Consider the following 12,395-nt stretch of genomic DNA (forward strand, 5'->3'; position numbering starts at 1 on the left):
CCGCTGCCGGCGTCTAAGAAAAATCCGGACTGGTCGAAAAAGGTTTCTGTTACAATAACCTCCCATAGATGGCGCCAGCCACACCAGCGGTGCATCGGAAACTCTTGACTCTACGGTAAAAGCCACGCAGAAAAGTTCGTGCACGGCTTGGTTAGGACGGAGCTTCATATATATATATATATATATATATATATATATATATATATATATATATATATATATATATATATATATATATATATATATATATATATATATATATATATATATATTAGCAGACAAGGCAAATGAAATGAGGGGCTCGTTTGACAAACATATTAAGGAAGAAAACAGTCACCGAAACCAAGGTGCATAGGGGACTGTTTTCTATTTTTTTTAATTTCTAATGCCAATCAATTGGTTTAAAGAAAACTACTTATAAAGCAGCAGAAAAAACAACCATGCCGCCGCTGGGATCCGAGCCCACGACCTCCGAAAGTCGCGTCCGGTGCTCTTACCAACTGAGCTACGGCGACGGCTGTCCAATCTGCTGCTTTCTTGGGTATTTATGTTTTGCGTGTAAGCGAACCATGAGAGTGTTCACCAGCGCCTATATATATATATATATATATATATATATATATATATATATATATATATATATATATATATATATATATATATATATATATATATATATATATATATATATATATATATATATATATATATATATATAGTTTTTCAGGTGATTGCTATTGGGAAATACGAAGCACTGTCCGTGTCTGCGTGGGCAATAAGCACAGCTGTAGCGTCATACCCTTAAATACGGAGTTTAAGTGTCCCGCCACTTTTCTTTAAATATCGTAGCTAATGTAAAGCTTTGAGCTTTATACCACTATTGCGTAGCAGGGAGCGCGTCGGAGATATGAAAGCTGTCGCAAAGGGTTTCAATTTGGTGTTTTTAATTTTTTTCCTACGTTCTGTTTTGATTTCAAGGCATCACAGTATATTGAAGGTTTGGAATGGCAAGGAATATTACACTTCTCTATGTGGCCGTCGCCAGTGGCTTTCCACTTTCCCCTATGCAATGTCTGCACAGCGCCCAAGAGGGCCCAGCGCGGCTGATGACATCAACCGTGCGCAACTGCGCGCAGTTCTTTATCCAACAGGAAGCACGTACCCAGCCGATGCGCATCTTGGGAAACCAAAAAGAACTGAATAGAAAGCTGTCCGGGTTCGCGGGTGGACAAAGAAAAACATCGTGGATGTGCAGCTCCTCCAACCCAGTATAGCTCTCCCAACATGTCTAGCTCGAAACGTTGCAGAACCGAATTATTCCTTTTTTCTGTCGACGAAGTTTTAGGACAATTTGTACAAAACTACAGTAGGCTTCAGACACAGGTACAGTGCTCAAGAACTGTGTTGACGCAGCACCGGAGTTCAACTAGCTATGTGCTATCAGGGCCCCAATTATAATTACCGTCACCTAGCGAACCGATTGCATTGTGCAGCATTTCCTGGGACTAAACCACTTTTTATGCTCAGCCTCTGCAAATTGATTACTTAAATGTTTGTTCCTAATCTTAAACACATGAACTATTCATGTGTTTAAATTCATGTTGTTCGAGTAGTTGAGCATGAATCATGTTTTGGTGTCCACCATAGTGACACCTACTGGAATCCTAGTTTGCCGTTAACAGTTTGATTCATTGTGTCGGGCGCTATGCAAGTAAAACCTCCGATGACTGTAACTGAATACACGTGACGATTCCTAGGAATAAGTTCGCCACCGTCTGGTATCACCTCTGGGCTTGCATACAGAGACTGAACGTCGACTGTGGTTTCTGTGACATGATGAGTCTGTCAGCCTGCACAGTCAGCGTCATACACCAGATCATCTTGACTCCAGCGCAGGCTTCCGTGCAGGAAGCACTTATTCGATGGTGCAAATCAACAGGTGCAGCGCCACCTGCTCTCAGAAGATTTATTGCGGAGGCGGCTTAAATATTGTGTTTATAAAGTGTTCCTTTATGAGTGCTTCTGGTTTGAAACCAGGTGCCATCTGCGCAAGAAAACGACGCATGAGAGAGAAAAGTGCACGCTGCCAAATAATGCTAGCACATATATTTGTTAATTAACAAGCACATTACTACAAACTAGTTAAAAGTAAATCAGCCTACTTCGTAGTAAAATTATCACTTCAAATAAGATAGTAAACAGTTAACCGGCGAATGGCGTCTGGTAATAGCCGTACCAGTTTTCAGCGTTTTCAACTGGGCGCTAGGGCTGAATAATGTTTGGTTGCCAGGGTACGCTGATCAGATCCTCAGCGCCCAAACAGCGACATGCAGGTCACTATCAGGTGGGAGTATCGCCGCGTGGGAGAGACACAAAGTGGCACAACTACAAGCTTAGCCGGGACAGGAAACGCAAGCAACATCCCGGCGTACGCTGTCGTCCAGCCCAACAAGCACGTTATCAGAAATCTGGGAGTGTTCCTTGCTGGCGCCAGTAAACCTTGCACCATCCAGGGCTCTAGCGGGAAAAATGGCACTTTAGGCATAACTATCTGTAATTAAACGGACTGGGTCTTTCCAGAGGTTCCGGGTGATATCCCGCACATGACGGAGGGAAATGCGTCTCGGCGCGTCGCCTAACATTTGTTACGACGCCATTGTAAGTAGATGCAATGGACGCCTAAGGAAAGGAGAAAGATTTCGAGCCCTTTTTAGTGAGAAAAACAAACATTTTGCGAGATATATACCTCCCGTCTCTTGTTGCCAGCGCTTTTACAGCGAACAGGGACACGATTTTCTGCTGTTTAATGCGAACCAAGAAGGAAGTGGTCCAAAACTCATTTTCCAAACACGATTCCTTGATCTCGTGCTCTCGCTAAAATGCGGGCGCGCGTAGTATAGCTCCCGCCATAGGCGAGTGTGTGTCGCTGAATCGCTCATATAAATTGGTTCTCAGGTCGAACCTCAGCTTCCACTGGGTACTTTTTCCCACAGGAAGAATACAGCCCCTAGCTCTTGGTTGAGGGCCACGTGGCTGAGAAACAAGTGACCTAAATCGCTGTCCCGCATGCCTCTTAAGACAGTGTGGCACGCACTTGTTTACGAATCTTTCATGTACAATTTTTTTTTTCTGGCCAAGAAATGTGAAGAATGTAGCGAGCATTTAGTTTTATACCGTGGTGTATGAAAGAAAATACAATATTCCATTCCATTCTTGACTCCATCATGGAATGCACAGCTAAAATGGCCTGTTTTCAGAAAGACCCTGCTCCACAAACTGCCATAAAAACCAGTAATGCCTTTTGTTTAGAGATCGACTCATGATCTAGTTCTTCTAACACTTTCGCTCAATCCATTCCGTGTCTGTTAATGCTCTGCTGATGATGATAATGACGAACAGTGGCTACCTCAGTGCAATAGCAAGTTTCATTATTGATTTTAATATTATATGCACTCAGCCGCAGTGGCTGAGTGGTTATAGCGCTCGGCTGCTGGCCCGAAAGACGCGAGATGCATCCCGGCCTCGGCGGTGGAATTTCGATGGAGGCGAAACGCTGAAGGCGTCCGTGTACTGTGCGATGTCAGTGCATGTTAAAGATCCCCGGGTGGTCGAAATTTCCGGATCGCTTCACTACGGCGTCTCTCATAGCCTGAGTCGCTTTCGGACGATAAGCCTCCATAAACTAAACAATATTATTGGTAACGGAGGATGATTTGAAAGCAGAACTGGGATACCTCGAGTCGCTGGGTCCAATCACGACCACACTATCTTTGTCAGCCGCTACAGCGGGTTGGCATAATATACTTTCCTTGTTGACGTAACAATACTGTTGCAGTGCTTTCGACGAGACGTCCTCCTGCTACTCCGGTTTCGCCCGCTGTGCTCACTTCATGAGAAATAACTTCACTCGACGGTAGGAAGGTTACCGAGCCATATTTCTTAATAGTTGAGCGTCAATTATTGATTCCGTCTTAAATGTTCTCCAAGAAAAATTGTAGGGTAGAAAACTGAAAACGTCGCTGGTAAGTGAACACCATGCATGAATATTTTTAACTGTCAATTTTTGGTTCACCTACATCTTTTGTTTTTTTTTCTTCGCGTTTATAGTCTTTTAAAAGATACTCTGGTTTTCAGGAGTAGTGTTTCGGGCTGAGGCGAGACTTCTGCTTTGCAATTTTGCTTTTAGGCATAGCGTGGTTTTAAGCGTTCTCGGTGGAAAAAAAAATTATGGTGGGCTGTATTTCATAGTGCATTCTCAGTCTCAATTTTCTTGAGCTCAGAGTAGCGGGTTTCTTAAGATTAATTATTATTTTACCCACTCATTCGTTTTTCCTATTTGCTAATTGTCAGCCCTGATCTCAGTATCAGATATGGCAATAAACAATGCATGCTTATATCAGTCGTAGAGCGTAGCCAGCCACTGATTTCAAAAATTGGCTTTTGAGGTATCTGATAGTTTCGGGGCACAGTAATAGCCCTCACGGCGGGAGCCAGGGAACAGTTGAATAATTCTGACCAGCAAGTCGGTAAGCGAATGCTAGCAGTTAACTTCCACTATTACATTTAGGCGCCCATCTACATCAGTTCTTATCGTTTGGAAAAAACAATTAAACTAAGTGAAAAAGATTATGATGATGATGATGATGGATTTTTATGGCGCAAGGGCATCTACGGCCAAAGAGCGCCATGACACAAGGTATTTTTCATTTCTCAAGTTGTGGTCAAAGACCCATTTGGCAAGCACTTCACCCTAAAGAAGCGGATCACCAGACCAGGGGTAAGCTTGTACCCGTTGTATCGCTGGTGGGTACCCGGCGGCACTGGGGATCGAACCCCGCCCCTCCCGCACGCGAGGCGGATGCTCAACCACTTGGCCATCGCTGCGGTTCTAATTGAAAAAAGATGGGATCATTTCACGGGTGTGTTTTTCACTCATGTGTATCGGTGCATGAAAAAAAAATGAAAAAAAGAAAGTCCTTTTGCCACACCTTTCTTCGCAGCGGTGACCACAGCCAAGGCGTGCACGGAATTCGCGAAGATGTATGCATGCACGGCGAAGCAGCTGGGACCTTCAAATACAAACCACGCAGAGTACGAAGAACTTCTGTGCAGGTAAGTCCAACAAGATTTAAGGACAACATTGCTTTAAGGATGTCTTTATTACCCTTGGCAAAGCTATGGCAGGCTGAGAACAGTCTCCCGTGCAGCCAAGTGTTTGATAAAAACCTGATGTAAGTTCCAAGCTAATGTTTCTGAATCCACAAGGAAAGTTGATACTAAACTCCTGGAGCAGTTACGATGGTGAGCAAAATAAGGATTGTCGCTGATGAAATTTTAAAGTGGAATTGCTGTGAAAGCAGATTTTTCGGAAATGGAGTTAACATAAGATGTTTATTAAGAGCGTAGGGCTGTTAATGATATGCAATATTTGCAATTACATGAAAGATTTACTCAAACTAAAATATGTATACAGAGACGCAGTGATTGCTGTGGTGAAAAAGTGCAAGTCCATGGATTCGAACACAAATTTACACTGCTTGTCTCGACGGCTCTCTTATCTGCGAGTTGGCTCTATTTGAGATGGAAAAGAGGCGTACATAACGGGTGCCAATACTCATCGAAACAAAGGAGGATATGGGATATTTTCATGAGTAGGGCGTTACGTCTCGCCTATTATTAACAATCTCTTTTGATCATAAGCTTTTCACTCAATATTGCAAACACTTGTGTTAGTCTATCTGGCGTCACATCTGATGTCACATCTAGGTGCATCCCTCAGGTGGCCTCATCAGAAAGATAAACTATTCTCACTTGAAGTATCACTTACTACGAAAAGTAGACACAGCAGTTTTTAGGGCTATAAACGTGGGGGCGACTTCACGATTAATGTCACTCACCGTCACTTGAAGAAGCAGTAGAAAAAATGTATTTTCTTTGGAGATCTCTTCGCCTGCTTGTTTTGCTTAAATTCAATTGTGCGTATAATGTTTATTAGCCCCAGGTACATTTTCTCTAAATTATGTTAGCGCCGCTGCGGTTGCTCTGTGGACTTACCATTCGTGCGTTGAGCCACAGATCATGGGAGTTATTCGCGGCCGCGGCGGCCGCATTTCGATCGACGAGGAATCCAAGAACGTCTATGTGCTCTACGTTGGTCGCGCATTTAAAGAAAAAAAAAACACGCCGGCAGAAATTAATCCGGAAGTTCCATAGGAGGGCATCTCTCACTGCTCGTACGCAGTTTTCGGAAGTTACGCCACGAATAACAGACCAGTTCTCATTAGACAATGCTAGTCACTGTAGTCGGAATATAGCTTGTCAGCCCGCTTCAGTGAGACACACGTCAAAAAAGGGACACTCGCAATGCTAAAGCTGCCACACCAACAGAAGGTAAAGCGACCAGCCCGTCTTTCTACTTTAGCCAGTACTAAAAAATTGGTAGTGTTTTAACGTAGCTAAGCCGAGTAGTCGTGCGAAAGCATGTGTTGGTAGGCTCATGGTTTTGCTTTGCTGGGTCGTCGGTACGTCTGGCGACGATATTAGGCTCAGGTTAGGCACTAATTGATGTTATAAGCTCATGTGACCTTTTCGCGTCCCAGATGGAAGTTCATGAAGACGACGATGTGCTACGCACAGAGCGCACAACAACAACAGTTGAACACGAGGCGTAATCGCCTGCGGCGATAGCGTAGTGCCCTCGTACAGTGGCCAGAGAAAGCTGACCTGTTCGCGCCTGCGCGTGATCGAAACCCAGTAACGGCAATATTTATTTTTAGTGCGCTAGCCCGTTAGCGGTCGCGTTTGGGCGTAGTGTCCTTGTCGGAAGGCAGTATTGTGGCAGTCTGCTAACCTGCCGATGGGGTGGTGGGCAACCTGTCCACCGTGTCAGGCGGCACCGCATTTGATTGTGAGAGGCTGGTTGACATGAGCAACTTGGGTTGCAACCCAACCCGAGTCCCACCTATGGCAACACCTCTAGCCACAAAGCCTATGCTCAGCTGCCCATCGGGTGGTTTACATAACGTACAAATCCGCATTTGACCTAATTGCCCAAATCGACTAACATTCTTATTTGTGCACGGCTTGTTGCTGCACTATAGGTTTGGCCGAGGTCATCTTCAAGGTAAATTTTGACACAAACTTGGTGAGCCGGTTAGACTTTGTGAAGTAGTGCTTTAACACTAAAACACAAACAGTTTAGCAATATGAATGAGTGCATTTCAGCTTGGTAGGACAAGGGACAGACAACTCGGTTCAGGATTAAATTGGGCATGCAACTATAAAACAAACCCCTCCTTTTGGAAGAAAGCGAACGCAGCTGTTATGTTTGCTGTGCTGATGTCAGCCCATTCTCAGATCCCGTCCTGGCGGTACGTCGGTTCTATTCATCGCTGTAATAACAAAAGCTTTTTGGTGCTGTCGACAAAAATCCTATAATCCAACCAAACCAACCTCCTAGAGGCATGGTAGGCTGCCGACGTTCCGGAGCTGGTTTCGATCACTAAATATGCGGAATGCTTATTCTTGGCAAAGGAGGCATATTCTTACTGCAGATCATAGTCTACGATCGAGAGTAGTTGGTCAGATGGTTCTTGTTAATAAAAAAGTGAAGAAGGCAGAGAACACCTCAGGGTGCTTGCTAACGTTCCGACAAGTGGACTTGTCTTCGTCAGCAAAAACCATTCATCATTGGCGGGGTTTAAATAGGGCCATCCCTCCGAGGAGGAAGACCCGGTGAGGGGGAGGAGGGCGTGAAGTGGGAATGGGGTTAGGATGGGGAGGGTGAACCTTGTGCAGGCATGATGGCTGCTAAAGTTGATTAACTGGTTCACCTGCAAAAGTGTGAGAAGAAAAAGGCCAGCTAAGCAGAAAGGAATCTGGAGGTGCGGAGTGTGGAGAGAGAGAGCGGGCATGGGTTTCAAAGACTGTGTGTCGAGCTGGGAAAGTTGGCTTAGTATGACTGGCTGTGTTGACCTGAAAAACTCAGATGAGGAAATAGGGTGGAACGAAATACCAGAAAAATATAATAAACGAAAAACTGAGAACATAGAAAGCATGAAAAGGAAAAGGGAGGGGGGGGGGGGGCGGGGGCAGCTTGGAATGGAATGCGGAAGGCAAGTCTTCCGGAGAAGTAATGCAAGAAATGCAGGGCACAAGGTAAAGACAGTGTTGAACAAAGAAGAGAAAAACATATTGACAATTAGAGGGTAAAAAGCAGGTTGGGGTGGAAGGGTACGCTTAAAAAAACTATTTAGCGGACATATGAAGTGCTGCTAAATGTTCTGACCATGTGCAAGACATTTTTAAAGAATTACGCCAGTGCCGGAATGTACCTGACGCATATCATTGTAACTTGATGCCGTCAGCAATATGAGGAGGTTTTAAAAGCGGCACCAGTGGCCCTAACTTCTGTGCTTAGCAAACAAAGGAGACAGAAAGTTCGGTAAAATCTTTGTAATTGCTGGAACTTGCTATCTTTTGAATAATAGAATTTTATTTTTCATTGCCAACCGTGAGAATTCCGTACTTTGGGGATGAAAATGCACCTGACGGCTTTGGCATCGTAAGCTGTCCCGTAAAGGGAGTGTGCTTGAGTACCGCTTACTCCATTTTGCTCCTCTATGGGCTAAAACGTGTTTGGAGTGATACAGTCGAAAAGCGAGAACACAGCACTTGGCCAGTTATGTTGAACCCTGACTGATCGTGCCCTTTATGATTGGTCAATTGCCCTGCATTGCATAATTTTTTGCATGCTATACTAGATTTTTCTGCGCTTTATTGAATTTGGATTTGGAGAGGTTTGCGTAGACGGTGCTTGCACAAGGCGGCCAGTTTTTATTTAAATTTGCTTTTGATTAGCACATATTGTATTGTCCAAGTTTGTAGAACAGTAGAGTTATGAAGTTCAGTATGATCATTAAGTGTTTATGTAGTACACTGGTGCATATTACCAATCCATTTTATCAGGTTTGGTCTTTGTAGCAGCACGCGTTTATTGGTTTATGGGGGTTTAACGTCCCAAAGCAACTCAGGTTATGAGGGACGCCCTTGAGTAGGGCTGCGGAAATTTCGTCCACTTGGGTTCTTTAAGTGCACTGACATCGCGCAGAACACGGGCCTCTAGAATTTCGCCTCCACCGAAATTCCACCGCCGCGGTCTGGATCGAACCCGCGTCTTTCGGGTCAGCAGCCAAGCGCCATAACCACTGAGCCACATCGGCGGCCTTTTGTAGCAATACAAAATACTAGAGTAATCATGAGTGACCTGTTGCCACTTGGGGCAGAATTTCAACATAACATTCAGTTTAGAGTTGAGAAGAGCTACATTGTTGATCGCTATATGCGTCTCGTTCCTATCGTCTGCTCTGCCTTTTTTAGTGGCAAATGGTTTCTTATATAAGTTATATTTAGATCAGCTTCACTCAGTCGTCGTCGACGTTCGCGGCTCTATTGTTGTTGTTGTTGTTGTTGTCCTCATGCTATGGCACGTACAAGCCCACATAGTGGGATTGGCTATGAATTGGGGGGCTCTGTCAGCAGCGTTCGATGTAATGAAAAGATGGAGAGTAAACGCAAGCCTTGCTTCGTCGTCGTCTCGAATCACCCCCACACAAGTCTCGTGCTTGAGATGTCTGAACCCGTCAGTGGTTCCTGCCCAATCAGCCTTGGTTGCTCCGAGCGCTTGTGGTCTATTCTCCATCAGTAGATCCGTGTTTTTAATTAGATATTGTTTTAGAGAATGCAATACATATTCTTTGCACTCGCGCAACAGCAAACGCTAAAACATTTTCGCTACACACTACTCATTGTCCTGTGACTTTCCGCCAGAATTCCGCCTTGAATATACAAGTAATTATTCGTGCATGATCCCAAGACGGTACAAGAGCCCGGAACATGGCCATGATTTCTCCTGGCAGTACCATCTTAGGCAGTTCATCAGGTCCTCCAATCGCAGCTGGTGAGGGCGATAGGGTTAAACATGTGATTTAATCGAATAAATTCATCACATAACAACTCAAACATGCGATCACAAGTAGGTTAACATCACATTCAAATAAATATAAACGTCAGCACCGAATATGTCTGACAAAAATTCTTTGCTCTCACACCACAGCGAACGCTTAGCCATTCGAGCTACTCACTCGTAACTATCCTCGGGCTTTTTTTCTAGTGCATTTAAATACTGCAAGGAAAAGCGCAATACGGACAACAGACACGAAACAAGGAGTGTACGCTTGTCGTTGCATATCTTCGCGTCCTTTGGCGCTGTTTATCCCAACATTTTTTCCAATTTGCAGAAGGCGTTGTCGTCGCATTAGCGTAAGAGACAGCAACCCCCTTTGCTATAAATGAGAATTCTGTGACTCAATATGTTGATAGATTTATTGTAAAATCAAGAAAGACTCGCTTATCAAGGAAGCTTTTGTTTCGTCTTTGCAAGTAGTGATTGTTTCTTCTTTCATAGTAAATGACTGTCGTATGAAACCAAAGTAGAACCTGTAGAGTCATGATTATCTCACCCGATCTTGTTACGTTCCATACGACCATAAAACATTCTTAACTTTGCGATATTACACATATAAATTTTCACATTTGAATATAGATGCTATATTAGCAATGTGAGCAGTCAGGTGAGAGGAACTGCTGATGTAGCTTTTATATTGGCTGCGTAATATCGATCACTGATTTCAGTATGAAAATTCAAATGCCTTTCAACTGAAGAATTGATTTCAATCAAAATATTTCTAAAAAGCATGTCCTGATACATCTAAGTGAAATTCAGCCATGTTTTTTTAGGACGATAGCTTTTAGAGTTTTATCTGAGATATTTACTATCTGTCCTTACTCATGAAGGTAATGCGAGGAGATTGCTTTCAAGCGCACGATGGTTACTGACTGCTAACGACCTAAATTTCTCAAGATACAATCAGGCGGCCTAGCAGAAGAAGTCACGGTTTTGCAGAGTGAGAGCTATCGCTCTTCAAACTGTTCTGTATGTTCTGACAGTTCAGTTTTCTCTCACGTACACCTTGTGCAGGATGTACCGCCAAGATCTCGAGCGCGACGACAATGGTGTTGTAGGGAGCACAAGCAATGTGGCGGCCAGTGGTAACCTTCGCTCAGAAGTGGCTGAGATTCGAGTTCTTTTGCGGGTCACCGGCCAAGTGGTCTTCCCCCTGTCTCAGAGTGTGAACGCCATGCAGGAGGAGATCAAACACCAGCGGACAGAAAACGCCAAGATCTTCAAGGCACTAAAGACGTCTATTGAATTTCTAGAAGGGCTTTTACAGGCAAAACGGAAATAAAGTTGATGGTGGTCCGGATTTTGTTCAGAAGCACCCGAAAGAAACCCCAGCGCACTTCTCTGAAGTGTCCATCTGCACGGCAAGCATGCAGAAGCACGTACGGACTCACCATGACTATACAGTGGCTTTCTGAAGGTTTTTTGTTGGTTGCACAAGTACAATGCGGAAATATGTGCTGAAGACAATTTTGTTTTGGTCAGGGAAGTCCTCAGAAGAAATACAAGTGAAGCTTTCTGGACTGAAATTATTGTGATTACAAAATTTGCTGAGAGCACTCGTATAGCAGTAAGAAAGAGCCGGACTGCGTGAGACAGGGTCCAGCCGCCGTTTTCTTGCTGACATATCAATTACATGACTTATAGAATAACGTATATTCAGCTCGAAGCACACACAAAAACTTTGGAGGGGAGACAAGTTTCGCCTTAAAGGCATGACGCGATGGTGTAATAGGTTAATTCCCATATACACAGAGCGGCAATCATGGATCCATGGGAGTCCGCATACTCCTCCTAGCACAGTGGCGCCGCAGTTAGGCGATGCGCACTACTCTGTAATGGCAGTTGCTCAAAGCGGTAGGCCTTGTACGGCCCAAGTTCTCTTCCAGAGTGACCAACCATTAACTTGCCACGCTGGACACTTTGCTGACTATTTCATGACCAGGTTGTGACGAAGCCGCAAGGTCATTTGATCTAGGTGGCTTACCTGACTCCTAGATTGCTCTCTTGGGACACCTGTAAGAGCCATGTCCGTGATTTGTTGCTCACAACACCGACAACACCAACACCGTATTTTCTAGTAAACGGGGCCTTTAAAGCTATCGGGCTAAAATTGTAAACGAAGCTGTTGGCAAAAGAACTACTCAAGTTCAAAATTGAAAAAATATCTACAGTAGGGAAAATAGCAATTTTGTACTCGGTGTTGGAACAGGTGCTATTTTTAGCATAACCTGCATGCAGTGTTTGCGCTCGCATAAAGCGAAGAAAACCAGAACGTTCTTCCACTGTTTTGTTTCCAATACAACAACAGTATTCAATATATTGACAGCTAGTATGGACAAGAATTGAATTATTGCGGCGGTAATTTAATTGG

The 12,395-nt window shown here is 44.1% G+C and overlaps 1 protein-coding gene across 1 annotated transcript; it reads left to right on the forward strand.

The window, feature by feature from the left end:
* The first annotated feature begins 4,511 nt into the window (after positions 1 to 4,511).
* LOC144133904 (uncharacterized) lies at positions 4,512 to 11,306 on the forward strand. The gene is made up of 2 exons (XM_077666962.1): positions 4,512 to 5,112; positions 11,039 to 11,306. The coding sequence occupies exons 1-2, from the start codon at positions 5,039 to 5,041 to the stop codon at positions 11,304 to 11,306; spliced, it is 342 nt and encodes a 113-aa protein (XP_077523088.1). The 5' UTR covers positions 4,512 to 5,038.
* The last annotated feature ends 1,089 nt before the right edge of the window (positions 11,307 to 12,395 follow it).

The sequence above is a fragment of the Amblyomma americanum genome, chromosome 5, assembly GCF_052857255.1.
Source record: "Amblyomma americanum isolate KBUSLIRL-KWMA chromosome 5, ASM5285725v1, whole genome shotgun sequence".
NCBI classification, from domain to species: Eukaryota; Metazoa; Arthropoda; class Arachnida; order Ixodida; family Ixodidae; genus Amblyomma; species Amblyomma americanum.